Genomic DNA, 16,732 nt, shown 5'->3' on the forward strand with positions numbered 1-16,732 from the left:
TAGTTAGCATGGTTAACATAGTTAGCATTGCTAACATTGTTAGCATTTTTAACAAAACTGCTAAAAAATGATTAGCTAAGTTAGCTAAGTAACATGGTTAGCATAGTTAGCATGCTAGTTAGCATAACTGCTAAAAATGATTAGCTAGGTTAGCTAAGTCACATGGTTAGCATAGTTAGCATGTTAGCATTGTTAGCATGCTAGTTAGCATAGTCAGTATAACTACTAAAAATGATAAGCTAAGTTAGCTAAGTCACATGGTTAGCATAACTGTTATGAATTATTAGATAAGTTAGCTAAGTCACATGGTAAGCATTGTTAGTTAACATAGTTAACAACATTATAGGCATTTTTTTTTTAAAACTGTTAGAAAACATTAGTTAAGTTAACTAAGTAACTTAGTTAGCATTATTATCTTTGTTAACATAGTTAGCATAACTGCTAGCACACATTAGAGCCATTCCAACTGTCAGTTATTGTCAACTATCTACCTAAATAATTTAACCATTTAAACTATCCACCTATTTAAAGGAGAATTCCGGTGTGATATTGACCTAACGTGTATTGAAACATGATACCGAGTGTGAACGTATGTCTCATAGCCCATCTCGGCTTGTCCCCTGAACTCCAAAATCTGGCGCTAGTTAGCCAATGCTACCAACAGCTTTTTCAATAGTGGTGCTTCGGCATCGGGCTAGCCATGCAAATAAATCACTGTTTTACACCCATTTACGAGGCTCAATGTATCTCCACACTTCATTAGTAGACTTCCGAGGGCCCTGACATTTAAAACGAGACATTGAGAACTTTGAAAAAGCACTGGTAGTTTATCAGATTCCAAAAATAATTCAGTGGAAATGCATGGATTCCAGTTTCTTACAGTAGCAGCAACTGGAATCCATGCATTTCCACTGAATTATTTTTGGAATCTGATCCCTTATTATACCTGTTCATTCTTACTCGTTGCTCGACTTATCGTGACTAAATTCAAGATGGCTGCAAACGCTAAACTTCGTGAAGATACTGTCTGTATAAATCGTCTTGTAAGTAAACTACCAGTGCTTTTTCAAAGTTCTCAATGTCTCGTTTTAAATGTCAGGGCCCTCGGAAGTCTATCAATGAAGTGTGGAGAGCAGGGGACAAGCCGAGATGGGCTATGAGACATACGTTCACACTCGGTATCATGTTTCAATACACTTTGGGTCAATATCACACCGGAATTCTCCTTTAACTGTTCAGTCATTCCAACTATATTAAACCTCATCTACCAAGCAAATAATTTAACCATATAGACTATCCACCTATTTAACTGTTCAGTCATTCCAACTATATTAAACCTCATCTACCTAGTAACCAATATAGTTTGTTTTTACTTTGTATGATATTTTACATCATATTTTTGCATTTTCATGCACTGTATTTCCTTCAGGAAATGCTTTTCTAGCATTCTTCTTCTAACGTGTTTAATGCAGCTTCAACCATTTAACGTAGAAACTTCATTCAAACATTGTCACGTAGGTCTTACTTAGGACATGGGTGCTTTGTACTTCCAACTTTGTAACTTTTATACTTTTTAAACTATTAATTAAAAACTATTAAAATTTCCCCATAGACTTACTATTGGCCTTTATGACATCACAGCAATTAGAATCTTCTGCCAGGTGGCCAGGCCACCTGGATCAACTGTCAGTTTCTCAGGCTTTAAGCATACAGTCTCACTCTCTTAAGACTACACATGCTGTTCAACCGTTTCCTCTGTCCACAAGTGTTTCAAAATAAAAGTCCTTGCTACAATAATTCCCTATTAAATAATTTAACCATTTAAACTATTCACCTATTTAACTGTTCAGTCATTCCAACTATATTAAACCTCATCTACCTAGCAAATAATTTAACCTTTTAAGCTATCCACCTATTTAACTGTTCAGTCATTCCAACTATATTAAACCTCATCTACCTAGTTCAGTCATTCCAACTACATTAAACCTTATCTACCTAGCAAATAATTTAACCATTTAAACTATCCACCTATTTAACTGTCCAGTCATTCCAACTATATTACACCTCATCTACCTAGCAAATAATTAAACCTTTTAAACTATCCACCTATTTAACTGTTCAGTCATTCCAACTATATTAAACCTCATCTACCTAGTTCAGTAATTCCAACTATATTAAACCTCATCATGTTGGTTGCCAATTAGCACATCATCTGTTTTAACAATATATTTCACACCATATGTTTTGCATTTTCATGCACTAGTAATTCCCTGGAATTGCGTTTTCTAGTTAAAAAGATATTAACTTAATATGAATTACAAAATATATGAATGTATTGAAACATAAGACATGATGCCATCTCTTTAGATGACTGTCTTTTTTGGACAGTTCTACGAAAGGTTATACTGCTTTGTGAATTACCTCAGTCAAAGCATTTTCACAAATAAAGTAGGCCTACTTTGATTTTCTGTAATCCTTACTGTTTACCTTTGATTATCCTTTTTAATAAGCATCAAGATGATCAGTGTGTTTTTGGTCTTACTAACCTTAATTGCCCTAAATTAAAAATAAAAAAATCTCGCAAATATTTTTCCAATTTTCACTTCCTCCTGCAATTTCTCCGCAAGAAGCAGCTAAAAACACCGCAACTTCCATCCAGGCATTTTAGGTCGCAACAGTCTTAAAAAACCTCGCGAAATCCTGGAGGGACTGATTTTCTACCTATCCCTTAATGCCACTGGGGAAAAAAAAAAAATCCCTACCGACCCATGGCCTCAACTGACAACCAACAGGAACCAAACCTTTTTTTTTATGCCCCACCAATCCATCTGAAGTATGGGAATGATGCGTCACTGGTGTATCCTGCGTTGCGTTGAGCCACACTGTTCATCCCTGCGCCCATACTTGAAGCCCAACAGCAGCAACTTGGATCGGGAGTCGAGCGCTAACAATCGAGCTAAGAGCCCAGGCTGCTTGCTTTCTCACTAGCACTCTTAAGGCGTCGGGAGGGAGGTTTACCAACTGCATACGGGTCATTCCGCATCGTTTGGTATAAATCATTATGTTTTTCATTACATACTATATTTTATTAATGTTGTACCAATAGTTTTTTAATCCTATGAAAATGACCAAAACACAACCTCCCCTTGTTTAATCCCATTATATGTGGAGAGTTCAAATAGTGGTATAACATTAATAAAATATAGTATGTAAAGAAAAAAATAATGATTCATACCAAATGCCTATACTACCCTTGTCCCTCTTTTTGGCCTTGTAGAAAATCAATTAGAATGCTGTACAAACTTTTAATGGTTCAGTCATACTAAGAACATGTTTGTCTTCCACCCTATAAAGTTTGGGCTGCCTATGAATAATACTTTTCATTGATTACCAGACAATATGATTTTTCTGAGACGGTGCAGCAACAACCTTATCAGATTTGACACAGAATTACCCATACAACATACTGCACAGATACGGAGCAGCTGGCTACTGTGACACTCACCCCACTAAACCTTACTCACGATCCACTCACTATGCCACTTCAAAAACGAGTTGAGACTCCACGTGAGGTTTGAGCGTAGCCAATGCTCACGTTGAAATTGATAAAAGCCATGCTATGCCTTCAAATGAGCATACACCTGTCCTACTGTTTCATAAATGAGGGCCAATGTATTTACTCTAAATGTATATACAGGTTCTTCTTGCTCCAGCTTCAACTGTTCTATGACTGCTCCAGGCTAGAAGTGTGGAGAAATGTTAAGTAAAGTCCTCTTATTACTTTCAACATGTCTGACAAGAAGATTATGAAAACAATGAATTCTCACCTTCTTTTTGAGATCACCAAGACTTTGCTCGGACACACCATTGGAGCCAATGATGATCAAGGACAGGAACTGTTTTATTTCAAAACTAAAACATGCAATAAGCATAATGAAAAAAAGTGACCGTTGACAGTATAATTATATATGGACTAAGGATATACAATGACACATATTTACACTGAATTTCCAAGCAAGCAAATGTTCTCATTAAAACCTTATTCATTTTCAAGGGAGCTTGCAACAGGCCAGTTTGGGATGTGTAAGATATTGTTTCTGTTACAATTCGATGACATAGGCCAATTAAATTATGTGTACTTAACTTATAAACTAAACATATAACAAAAAGTGTACTACTTAGCTATACGAGTTTATTATAACATTACATAAAGGTTAGGGCTATCAAGCATTTTTTTTTTAATTGTGATTAATCACATATTCTACCACATTATTAAAATTCTATTATTTTGCACAGTGCCGGCGGCAGACACAAATTCACGGACGGGCATTACACCTTTCCAGGGGGAGGGCACGGGAATTTAAATTGATCACGGTAGTTTAAGCTTACACTTGACAAAACATTCTAATATGAAAATGTAGATGCAATTGTTTAAGAGAGCCCCGTGCGCAGAGATGGAGAGAGAAAAAGCGAGAGGGGATATGTGTGTTAGAACTGAGATGCGTGTATAAATCCGCAGATAAAACCAAAATCCTTGTTCATTTGCTAACCACTTTCAGGGCTTACCTAATGTTCCTGATTGATTAGCTACGAATAATACAGATTTTACAAGTTTTATTTGCTACTTGCTAGATTGACAAACGTGTAATATAGGCCTACATTTAATAAGTGTTCAAAATCAATCTATGGGATTGGGGTTGGTTGGTGCAGCCAAGCTCGTCCAGGGCGGGCACAGAGGACTTCCAGGACGGGCCTGGCCCCCCAAAGCCCCCCCATGACGCCGGGACTGATTTTGCATTTCAGAGCTGTTTTTAAGTTCATATGAACTTATTTGATTATTTCAAATCAAATTTCAAAAGATGTGCAATAAGTCTGAGGCAACATAATGTCTTCTTCAGAAATATATCGTGCTTCACTGCAAAAAATAAAATCTAACCAAATGTTATTAATCTTATATTAAGATCAAACTTTGGTATTGGCTTTAGTATGAAGAGAATTACCTCTCTCGAAAGATCATTTTGACTTAATTAAGAGTTTGATTTATTTTAAGGAGTCTTATCAAGACAAATTTGCTCAACGCACTGGCAGACAAATTTGCTTGTTTTCATGATGACATCTTATAATACGTCAAACTCTTATTAAATGAAGTGAAATGATTTTACATAAAAGTGCTAGGTGAGTCTCTTTTTATACTGAAAATAATACCAACTAGAGTATTTGAGCTTGATATAAGATTAATAACACTTGGTTAGATTTTATTAGGTAATACGTTTTTGCAGTGTTTAAACTAAAATAAATGCTACAGCAGTATGCATGATGCTGTGGGAGAGCCAGTTTGTGCAAGTACACTGCAAAAACTGCTTATCTAATACAATCTAAAAGTCATTAAGTACAGCATCAGTATTCTTGAAATAAATATAATTTAAAAAAATAAATAAAATAAATAAAAATATAACACTTGAAGTGGCATATCTGTGTACTTTTAAAAAGTGTATTTTATTGTAAGTGTATTTTAAATTGTATATACACTGCAAAAACTGCTTATTTAACAAAATCTAACCAAGTGTTATTAATCTTATATCAAGATAAAAAAAATTAGTTGGTATTGTTTTCAGTATAAAGAGACTTACCTAGCGCTTTCTTGTGAAATCATTTGACTTAATTAAAAAAAAAAAAAAAATTATTTTAAAACATCTCATCTTGAAAACAAGCAAATTTGTCTGCCAGTGCGTTAAGCAAATTTGTCCTAAAAACAAGCAAATTTGTCTTGATAAGACTCCTTAAAATAAGTTAAAGTCTTCTTAAATTAAGTCAAAATGATGTTTTGAGAGGGCGTTAGGTAAGTCTTTTCATACTAAAAACAATACCAAATAGATTTTTTAATCTTAATATAAGATCAAAAACACTTGGTTAGAATTCATTTTTTGCAGTGTAACTCTAATCATATGTATATGTATACTGTAAGTATGTGTAACTTACAGTAGTCATTTAGTGCAGTTATGGAAAGTATAATACTTTTTTATACTGCTCCATCAAAGTGTATTTGGTGTCACTAAATATATGTGATTGTAAGTGTACTTGCAAACAGTGCATTTAAATATATGTGTATTTCAAAATGTACATTAAGCATAATTTTAAGAAATATATTACATTGCTCATACTTACAATGGTAATTTAGTTTACTAATGGAAAATATTACACCTTTAAAAGTGTATTTTATTGTAGTAAATAGTAGGGCTATCAAACAATTACATTTTTAAAATTGCGATTAAATCGCTAAATTTCTATAATTAATCACATATTTTATCACATGATATTATTTTTCATTTCTGAACTTTCCAGAAGTCCATATTAATAATGTAAAGTAATTTTTACCAGTGTATCTTGATTGGGAATCAAATGAAAGCAAAGAAAGTTCCTTTGCTTTCATTTAATTTATTTATTTATTTACTTACTTATTTATAAGGACAACACACATTTAACACTTTTGTGTTAGCCAGCCGGCTAATTTTCAACTGTAGTCCTTTGGCAAGGTGTTATGAAATCCATCAACTGACTTGGCCAGTTGTTCCCAGATGCCAAGTCAGTGACTTTATGAGCTTAACTTTAATGGCGTGATTTTGTGATCAAACACTATTGATCACAAAATGTGTATGTATCTTAAATCAATCATGGGTATGTTGTGGGCGTAACATCATTTCAAACCAATGAGAATGACATCTGTCATTCCCTTTAACAGCAAGCAGCGCAACTTTAAACAGCGGTATTTTGATAGTCAGCGGCACATTTGAAGGAATCTGCTTGCACGCGAGACTGTATGGAACAGGGATTCCACTAAACCTTGCTTTGCTAAAACCTGTTTTTGACTAGCAGAGTATAGCCTACATGCATCTGCACTCATCTATTATTTGAACTCATAGGCAAAGTGAAACTGATTTCACCATGGTCTCATAGTCGACAGTTATACAGTTAATTACTTTCACTATTGACTGACAATGGGTTACCATTGAAAACATAGCCTGAAAAAAGCAACACTTACCCCAATAATGCTCAAATGACTGAATAAAAAAAAAAAAAAATATATATATATATATATATCCTGCAGAGGTGTTGCTGCTTACATCTGGTGACAGTGCATCTTCAGCTGTGCTTTATATGCGCCTTTCGCTATAGACCAGGCTTTTCTTGGTCAGTGGTGTAATGATTTTTAGAGGGTGTAAGATATTTTTATATCATGCGCCAGACCACACCTTATGTCTTTAACACTCAATAAAGTAAGATAAGAATAGGCCTTGTGTCACGCTTAGCGCCACCTTGGCCGGGTGCATGATAGGGCCCTATGACGTATTTGATTATTTAAAATCAAATTTCAAAAGATGTGTAGCGGGCCTGAAGCAACACATTGTATTCTTCAGAAATATAGCTGATATAAACTGAAATAAATAACACAAATTGTGCAAAAATTATAAAAGGTAATAACAAACAATACTCCATATAGCCTATATTCATTATCTTTCAGTTCAGTTGAAAATAAGGAACGTTACATATTAAGAAATATGCATGTGCAAGAGCATGTGCAAAATGTAGCCTACGCCCACAGCAAATTTGGGTGCTGAAAGCAGCACACTTATTGTTCTTCTAGTTTTCTTATTATTCCCAGGGTGCGATTCGTGTAAAAACCAGAGGGGGAGATGATTTTGAATATGTTTGTAACCCCCCCCCCCCCCCCCCAAAAAAAAAATGAACGAATTCGATTAGTGAATTAGCTAACAGTGTTAGTTGGTAACCAAATAGCCTACACATTGCGCTGCACGCTGCGTAGGCTATGTGCATTCTCTCTCCTGCTGATTTGCGTTCAGTAGCCAAGTGCGTAATATTGCAAAAGTTGAAAAAATAAATGTGTTTATTGTAGCCTACAGAAAATAAATAGCCTACTATCATACTGTCAGTTAATTGGCTACAGTGCAGTGAAGAGTTTGGAGAGTAGGGCAACTTGAAGTTTTATGAAAATAATTTACGAACCAGAACATGATAAAGACCATGAAGCTTCTATTTCTTGCAGCTGTTAAAACACCCGCTAGATAGTTTAAATACCCACCAACATTCGTTTTTGCAGTACAGATTATTTTTGAAAGTTATTTGTCTACTAGGCCTAGCCTACTGGCTGATTTATCAAACGAGTGCTTTCTCGTTCGTCCTCCACAAACTACAGGTGTTTCGGTAGGGAGCCATTGAATAAGCGATGCCAAGCAATTTCTGTAACACTTTTTGTGACATTCAGCAAAAATCTCCTCATTTAATGTAAGTTCCTTCGGACAACAGGCCTACGTTCTACTCTAAGTGCAGTTGTCCTCCATCTCAGTTGCATCAGTTTTCTAATTTTGAAGGTTCTACTGTAAAATATGACGATATGCTTCACTGAATCCTTTCTTTCATTTGTCCAGCTAACTTTTCCATTGAAAGTCATTTATGATGGATTACACACTCGACATTCTGAAATGTCCTTCACGATCAAGGCCAAATTAAGTTATCACACAGCCACTGTGTCAGCAGCAGCATGAGTGCTGACGGTGACGGTGCATTTCTGATGTCAGATTATTATGTAGGCTAGCCTACTAGACTGTTCTCACGTTGCAGCGCTTTACTTATATGAAGTAGCATTAATCAATATGAGGGGCAGAGGGGGATAAATGTTGTCCCCACCGGGGATAAAAATAATTTAGCAGAGGTAGGGATAGGAAAACCAGAGGTGGGAGGTGGAAATCCCCACCATCCCCCCCTACAAATCGCACCCTGATTATTCCCGTCTCCCTAATTCTTGGCCAGCTCCTGCGCCTAGGCCCTTTGAGACAGAGACACTGTTCCAACTTTAAAATGTCCGGTCAGTACGGGTGTAAGTTTCTCGGCAGATGATGTCACTAGAGCATAATCGTTCTTCCGCCATATTGGATTGAACAGAAAGCTAAACTAAATTTTTACAGGTCACAAATTTGGTCTGAACTTCACAAAACTTGACTGGCAAACAAGGTAAGGTGCATTACCCAGCTTGAAAGCCTTACACCATCTAACTGTAAGAAAACAGAAAGGCAGGTACAATGCATTTTGGATTATTCACCAGTGGCGGAACAAATAAAACAAGTGGTGCTAAAATACTGGCATATAATACAGTCAGACCCCACATGCCCAAAAAGCCTCCAGGCCCCCACCAAGGATTATCTACAAGAGGCCACACAACATCAGGGACTATGTAGTGAAGGCAGACGGTCAACCAGCACCAACACAACATTTTGTAAGCGACATTCCAGACGGATATTATCCTTGTGGACGTTGTGCACAAGACAATTTCACATGATAACAATAAGTGAACATACAAGTAATATAAGAAACAACAATGAAAAGAGTCCTCTGGCGGTTCACTTTAACCAATCAGGACACCCACTCTCAACCTTGAGATTTACAGGGATAGAACAAATCAAACGTTATCGTACCAAGGAGCGTGCAAACTTTTTTCATAAAAAAACTTGACTTTTTTTGTTCAGCACCTGGGATGTGCACAAAGTCTCCTTGTAAGTGCACAAAGCACAACACCTTTATTTTGGGGCAGGCTTGTATTCGAGTCAGCTAGACCTTTATTTCTTACGTGGTGCGTTTTATTGTGAGACATAGGCCTACGTTTTTTTTTTTTGCCCCCCCTGGCTCGAATGTGAAACTCCGCCTATGGGTATTTCTGCACAATTCTATGGATCTTAAGACACGATCTTCTGGATAAGACCTTTGAGAATTTGAACAAAGTGTCCAACTCATGCCTGTACGATTTTCGCGCAATTTCACAGCTGATGTCTAAATTTCAAAGGTCGAACAGAAATCATGGGAGTTGTACTGGAGTCGTGGAGCACTCCCGTCAACTAGATTGTTTAGTGTAAGGTGCCATTCTTAGTGGTTTTAAGTCAGTCCGAGTCAGTCTTTTTCTAGTCATGTTTGATATTACCGCAAGTCTTTTTGTCGTGGCTCATGCAAATAGTGACGTGACCAATATACAAACCAATTGTGACCCCTCTTCAACAAACAGGAAGGGGCAAAGTAGGTGACAGGTGTAGTTTGTAGTATGTATATGATTATTTGATATTTTGTTTCTTATAAATTATTAGTCAGCTATCCCACGTAATAGAACAACTGTATATCGGTTAGGGATGTCACACATGAAACAGTGCTGCTGAAACACGAAAATATGACTTTGATATGAGTTAGCTATCGTTTGAGTTCCTGTTGATATGCACAATGGAAAATAATTTAAAGGAATCTAGCTGCAGCCATGTAATCAGTGACCCTGCAAGTCTGCAAGATCCCTAGTCGTTGCAAAATCGTAGTCTGTGACTTAAAAAGTCTAGGACTTGTCTTTAGATGTGAGAGGGTCTGAGACTGTAGTCTTTCAAAAATCTTTTCCAAATCTTTGCAAAGTCTTTCAGTGTAAGGAGAGCATGAAGTGTGACTCAAGTCCGAGTCTCAGACTCGAGTCCCCATTTCTGCCGTCCATATCAATGTAAACGACAATTGAACTAGCAACAAGCAGGCAACAAACAGTGGAATCAACTGTAACAAAGCAAACATGGTTTTAGTACTGTCCTATAGTGAGAATGAACATCAGCTATTAGGTATTCAAGGTCTTTGGGCCAAAGGTCATGGTCATATGGGGTCATATATATCCTAATGTTCTCCCTCAGTATCTTATCTATATTGACATCAAATTGCCAAAAACAATGGGTTTACACCCCATGTTATCCTTGCAGAAGGGTAATAAAGTTCTAAACATTTTGGCTCCTTTAGTTGCGTTCTCTTTTCATTTAATTATTTCTAACTTCAGACCCTTCATGTCCCAAGGGGATGGTAAAAGAGAAAAGTTGGATCTAACACTTGTAAGTTGTTCACAATGTGGCATACTACTGCAAGAAAAAGAAAGATCTGTTAACATTTCATGCTGTCCTTCCAAAAAGGTAATGAAGTTGGCGTTTTTATGGACAAGTCGCTATTTAGGGTCTAACTTTAGAGCTGAATATATGTAATTGGCCATGGGATACTTTTTTACTCATGTGCTTGTAATGTGTTATAACTATCCACCCCTAGAAGATGAATCCGAACGTGAGTTGATTGTCATCATACTGTCGTTTCTTAGTCTTGCTGGAGGTCTCTACCTCCTTCACTGAATGACCACAGGATGAAGAGGATGATGTTGAGGATTCAGATTCAGATGTATCAGACTCTGGAGCTTTTCATTTCAAAAACCTGTCCATGTGCTGGCTAATTAACCACGACACAATGCTATGACAACTCATCCGATATCGCTACGTTCCAAACACTGATTGCAGCTTCGGTGTTAGAAAAAATAATTTGAACTATTTTCTCTAATGTGTCCTCCATTTACTTAACTGTCTGATAAAGCTAGAAAGAAAGAATCCAAAATTATGCATCAATTTATTTCAATTTTATTTTATTAGCCTAGTGTCAGCTACGTTTCTGCGGCACACCTAAGGATGCCAGATGCACCCCGGTTGAGAAACACTGGCCTAGCCTACCAGGTCTTGCATGCAAGCAGATTCCTTCAGATGCGCTGACTGTCAAAATATTGAGAGCGCTGTTTGATGGTGCGCTGCTTGCTCTTAAAGGGATTGCCAGATGTCACTCTCATTGGTTTAAATGATGTTACGCCCAAAACACACTCATGACTGATTAAGAATCATTAAAACAACCATTTTGAATAATGCGCCTGGCAACAAAAATTCTAACCTAAATGTCTTTAAACCTTATCTGACCAGGCGTTTCAGATTGCTTAAATAGAGCCTTATGTGTCTGTGAGGGGTTTATTTTCATTTCATCACTAGAACATAAACTTGGCATTAGGAACTTACAGGTTTATATCAGCTAGGTGTAGCTTGGTGATGTAGCTTGGTTACCTGGCCAAGTTAGACACAAGACTCACTATGGCAAACCCTAGTCCAAAGATCATGGTACTGATTATGGGTATTAGCTTTTATGTTCGGACCTTTGCATGATTAGATATTTGCCACAAACTCATAAGGGGCCACTTCCTCACAATGTTTTTTGAAAATGGTTTGACAAATGGATTTTTTTGTGGGTGATTATTTGTCAGCATTGTCAGGCATGAAATTATTACCATGGAACTACCTAATTATTTCCAATCTGTTACCAAAGTGTTTCTAGCAAAACTATACATTTTATAAAAAGACAGGTACTCACTGATTGCAGCACTGAAGGAAGACTGATCGTACTTCCACTGATAACTTGCAGAGGTCACCACTGTCCAGCCGCACACCCACTGGCTGATACCCCAACTCACACAGAGTCAGTGCCACGGCACAAAAACATGGGAGACCACTGCTGCAACCAAAAAATGCAACTTATATAGTTTGACTCAGCTCGTGTGGAATGATTCACACATGACCAGCATTGCAATATAGACAGACAGTAACCACTACTTGAATATGGGAACAACACAATTCAACTGTCAACACTGACAGGCTAATCTCCCTATTGCTTATCCTTGTAATAACTAGATGTACCGCAGAGCGGTACAAAATATGACCGCCGCCCAGTCCAGCATATTTCTTCCACAAAAATAAGTCACGCTTGTGAAATTGTGTTCATTTCCCACTTTGTTCCTTTTTTGTGTGTTTGTAATTGAGTGTGTGCAGAGTGTGTGGTTGTTTTTGTGTATATGTGTTTTGTGTGTTTTTGTGTGTGTGTGTGTGCTTGTGTATGTAGGTGTGTTTGTATGGGTGCATGTGTGTGTGTGTATGTGTTTACGTGTCTTTGTGTGTGTGTGTGTGTGTGTGTGTGTGTGCATGTGTGTGTGTCTTTATGTATGTGTACATAAATAAAGCAAATCAGGGAACCACCTCCTCTTTGCGATAAGTGCCATGGGATCTTTAACAACCATGGTGAGTCAGGACCTTAACATTCATGCAAAGGAAAACATCTCCTGCAGTACAGTGTCCCTGTCACTGCAATAGGACATTGGGATTGATATTTGTTTGGTGGCTTTTGGCCACGGGGAAGAGTGCCACCTACTGACCAGCCTCCAACACCACTTCCAGCAGGAACCTACTCTTCCAAGTACTAACTAAGCCTGCTTAGCTTCAGTAATTCAGCAAAGTCAGGGTATCTGCTGGTCTAGCTGCTGGCTAAAAACAAAAGGTGAAAGGCATATATGATTCTAACTGTCTCACTGAATTGCATTATGCACACTCAATTCTCACTGGTATCTGCTAGACAACAAGTACCAAAACATGATTAGTTTATAGATTTCACATGTAAAATACATGTTATACAACCCCACCCCCATCTTGCCTGTTCATAATTCTGAGAAATTCTTGAATTGTGTGCATGTGTGCGTGTACGTGTTTATGTGTGTGTCTGTGTGTGTGTGTGTGTGTGTGTGTGTGTGTGTGCGTGCATGCATGCATGTGCTTGTGGGTGTATGATTACTGTGAATGTATGTGTGTGTGTGAATATCTGTTTATGCACATGTGTGCATATGGAATTGGTTAACATGACCCCTGGAAGCAAACATACAGTACGCAAAAAATTGGTCATCCTAGGCCCTACGGTTCTCAAGATATTCACAGAAAACTTTGTTGGTGTACGGTCACTAAATGTACACATAAATTAATTTATTGTATGGCCCCCCCATGAACGAAGGTCCACGAAACTGCATTCAGAGGGTGTCATAATGATCCTACATTTTCAATTCCGTGCAGTTTTGACCATGTCAGGCAGAGATATTGTGATTACAACACCTAATTTTTTGCTTTTTAATTATTAACTAGGTGGCGCTATACATGAATTGAGTGGTAATGGGATGGGTTGACATGACCCCTTAAGACCAACATACAAAAAAAGTGGTCCTCCTAGGCCCTACGGTTCTCGAGATATTCACAGAAAACTGTGTCGCACAGTAACATAAATTAATTTATTGTATGGCCCCCCATGAACAGAATTCCACAAAACTTGGCGTGCATTCAGAGGGTGTCATAATGATCCTACACTTCCAATTTCGTGCAGTTTTGACCATGTTAGGTCACAGATACCTGCAATTACAACACCTCATTTTTACTTTTTCGTTTTTAACTAGTGGCGCTATACATGAAATGAGTGGTTATGGAATGGGTTGGAAAAAAAAAAAAGTCTGACTAAACCTATAAGACAGCCGCTTCTCTGTGCGGCGGTCATAAAATCTTTATAGGCTTACTGTCTGTACCTATCCTGTCATACAAGAAAGGGGTCAAGGTTTCTTTCCTCCCCCCCCCCCCCCCCCCCCCCACACACACACACACTTATTTCTCCTAGACATTAACATTGATTTATCACCCAGAGAGAACTCTTTTCTGATTGGCTGTAGAGTGGCTATTCATTCTGGGACACCTATGACAAAGATCTGATAAACAAGTTGAATCACCGTTCCATAACAATGCTCATTGAATGGTAAAAGATGGTTGAGCCTGGAAGCAGGCTACGCAGCAATGGAGTCAACTGTAAATAAGCCAACCCTTATAACTGTCAGGACAACAAACTAAGTCGGCTTATTTTTAAACTGAACTGCTTGTTTCCTTTGCGTGCTATAAAGGCATGACTTTTACCTATAGTGGCAGCTGGGTGATAAACAGGATAAAGTCTTCGATGTGTCCATTATACAGAATTAATGGACTAGGCGGAGGAAACTCCTTTGTTATCCCAGCAGTTATCTCTTACTTATACCACTGCTCGGTTGAATTTCCTATTGTAATAAGCTCTAGAACAGTGTTTCTCAAAGTGTGGTCCGGGAACCACTGGTGGTCCGCATGCTATCCCAAGTGGTCCCCTAGCAGACGTGGTAAAATAAAATATAGATCAATTGTTTGCAATATTGAACCAACTTATATGTAAATCCAAACAGTTCTGCAACACTGCATCTGTAAGCTACGCCAGTTTACATCATATGAATCCTCTGACACAATATGCAAGGTGCAAAGACAATAAGCAAGGTGGTTCAGTGAGTAGGCCTGTTGTGTAATATACTGTTGGAGTAGGTCTACTGATTTATTTTTTAACTAGGCTGTCCGTGATTTTTCTCTTATTGGTTAAGTGGTCCTTGGTCTGAAAAAGTTTGAGAAACACTGTGCTACAACGTCAATTAACTCACACCTAAGAAGCAGTTCCAGTTTTTGGCTGAATTATGCCTGTATATCAATTTGCCAAACTTGTGAAGTTTAAATGAAGTGTCACATTACAACAGATCATCAAATTAGCAATCTGACAGACATATCAGACAGATATATACACTGCAAAAATCTAACCAAGTGTTAATAATCTTATATTAAGATCAAAAAATCTATTTGGTATTGTTTTTAGTATGAAAAGACTTACCTAACGCTCTCTCGAAAGATCATTGTAACTTAATTTAAGAAGATTTTGACTTATTTTAAGGAGTCTTATCAAGACAAATGTACTCAACGCACTGTCAGACAAATTTGCTTGTTTTCAGGATAAGATGTCTTAATTTAAGAAAAGTTTGACTTATTTTAAGTCAAATGATTTCAGAAAGCGCTAGGTAAGTCTCTTTATACTGGAAAAAATACCAACTATTTTTTTTTATCTTGATATAAGATTAATAACACTTGGTTAGATTTTGTTAGATAAGCAGTTTTTGCAGTGTGACTGAGATGGCTTTTAGCTTTATTACACTGTATTTGGAGTAAGTAAAACAGTGAAAATAAAAAGCTAAGACTCAACAGAATCCTGGGATATGCTAGCTTGGCAAAGAGAGAGAGGGAACTAATGACTGGGCTTTAGCATCCAGTAATAGAACTAGTAACGACAGCTTGTCCTGTAAATTGATGTGTGGTGGAAAGTAGTAGTTCCATACGAAGACAGTTTTAGCTGGTGGAAGTTATGACAGCAAATTAACACAACACAAGTGTGGCAACAGGGATATAAGCAGGATAATAGATTCTACAGCATTCTGGTATTAGAAGTTAGTGCATTTCTAGGTATAACAGTCACTCCGTGGCGTGGCTGCATTACCACCCTGAACATGCATTAACTTCTGATACCCGGACACTGTCATCCACAATCCCATACATACAATTTTGCCAATTGTCTTCTTGTCTCTTCTATGCAGGTCTTTTAGCTTAATATGCAGGTTTTTTAGCTTAATTTACCTTCATTTAACAGCTTCGGAGTCATTGGAATGGTTATATGACTTTTTTCGGGTTGAATGGTGGCCGCCTCGCTTCCCCATAGCGCCTGTGAGCTTAAAAACCACCCTTGCAACTTTGTGCCGGCGGCCTCAGTGTCAGGAAGTATAACGAGTGTAACAATTGCTTTACTGCATTTAAATATACATACACGCCAGGCACCAGCTAGAACAAGGTAGCGATGGAGTCTCTCAGACATTCGTCATGACAGAGCCAGCGAAAAAGAAGCAAAAACCAAGAAAACAGTGAGGAAATTGCCAATACTGCATAGTTTCTCCTTAAGATCTTAAAATACTCATGTGACACAATGAGATTTGTTCTCATTCCACTGATCCTGGATCTAACCTGTTCCTCCTTATTTCTCCTACAGGGGGTTTAGGAGAAACAGGTAAGAATTCAACAATCTCCAAATAAGATCTGATTTATTTCTGTGAGACACAAGACGGCAAAACTTTCTTCTGGGAAAATAAAAAATGTGTCATCAA

General features: G+C 37.5%; 1 protein-coding gene across 4 annotated transcripts in view; it reads right to left on the reverse strand.

Moving 5' to 3' along the window:
* Positions 1-16,732, reverse strand: part of naprt (nicotinate phosphoribosyltransferase) — an 83,451-nt gene that overhangs the window by 20,895 nt on the left and 45,824 nt on the right. For 3 of the 4 annotated variants that reach the window (XM_042056179.1, XM_042056180.1, XM_042056177.1), the window contains exons 7-8: positions 12,253-12,393; positions 3,828-3,912 (exon numbers count right to left, since the gene is read on the reverse strand). In XM_042056179.1, the coding sequence (XP_041912113.1) occupies positions 3,828-3,912; positions 12,253-12,393 (226 nt within the window). The remainder of the gene's footprint in view (positions 1-3,827; positions 3,913-12,252; positions 12,394-16,732) is intronic. The other variant, XM_042056178.1, reaches the window with a different exon arrangement.

Source organism: Alosa sapidissima, chromosome 12, assembly GCF_018492685.1.
Source record: "Alosa sapidissima isolate fAloSap1 chromosome 12, fAloSap1.pri, whole genome shotgun sequence".
NCBI lineage: Eukaryota > Metazoa > Chordata > Actinopteri > Clupeiformes > Clupeidae > Alosa > Alosa sapidissima.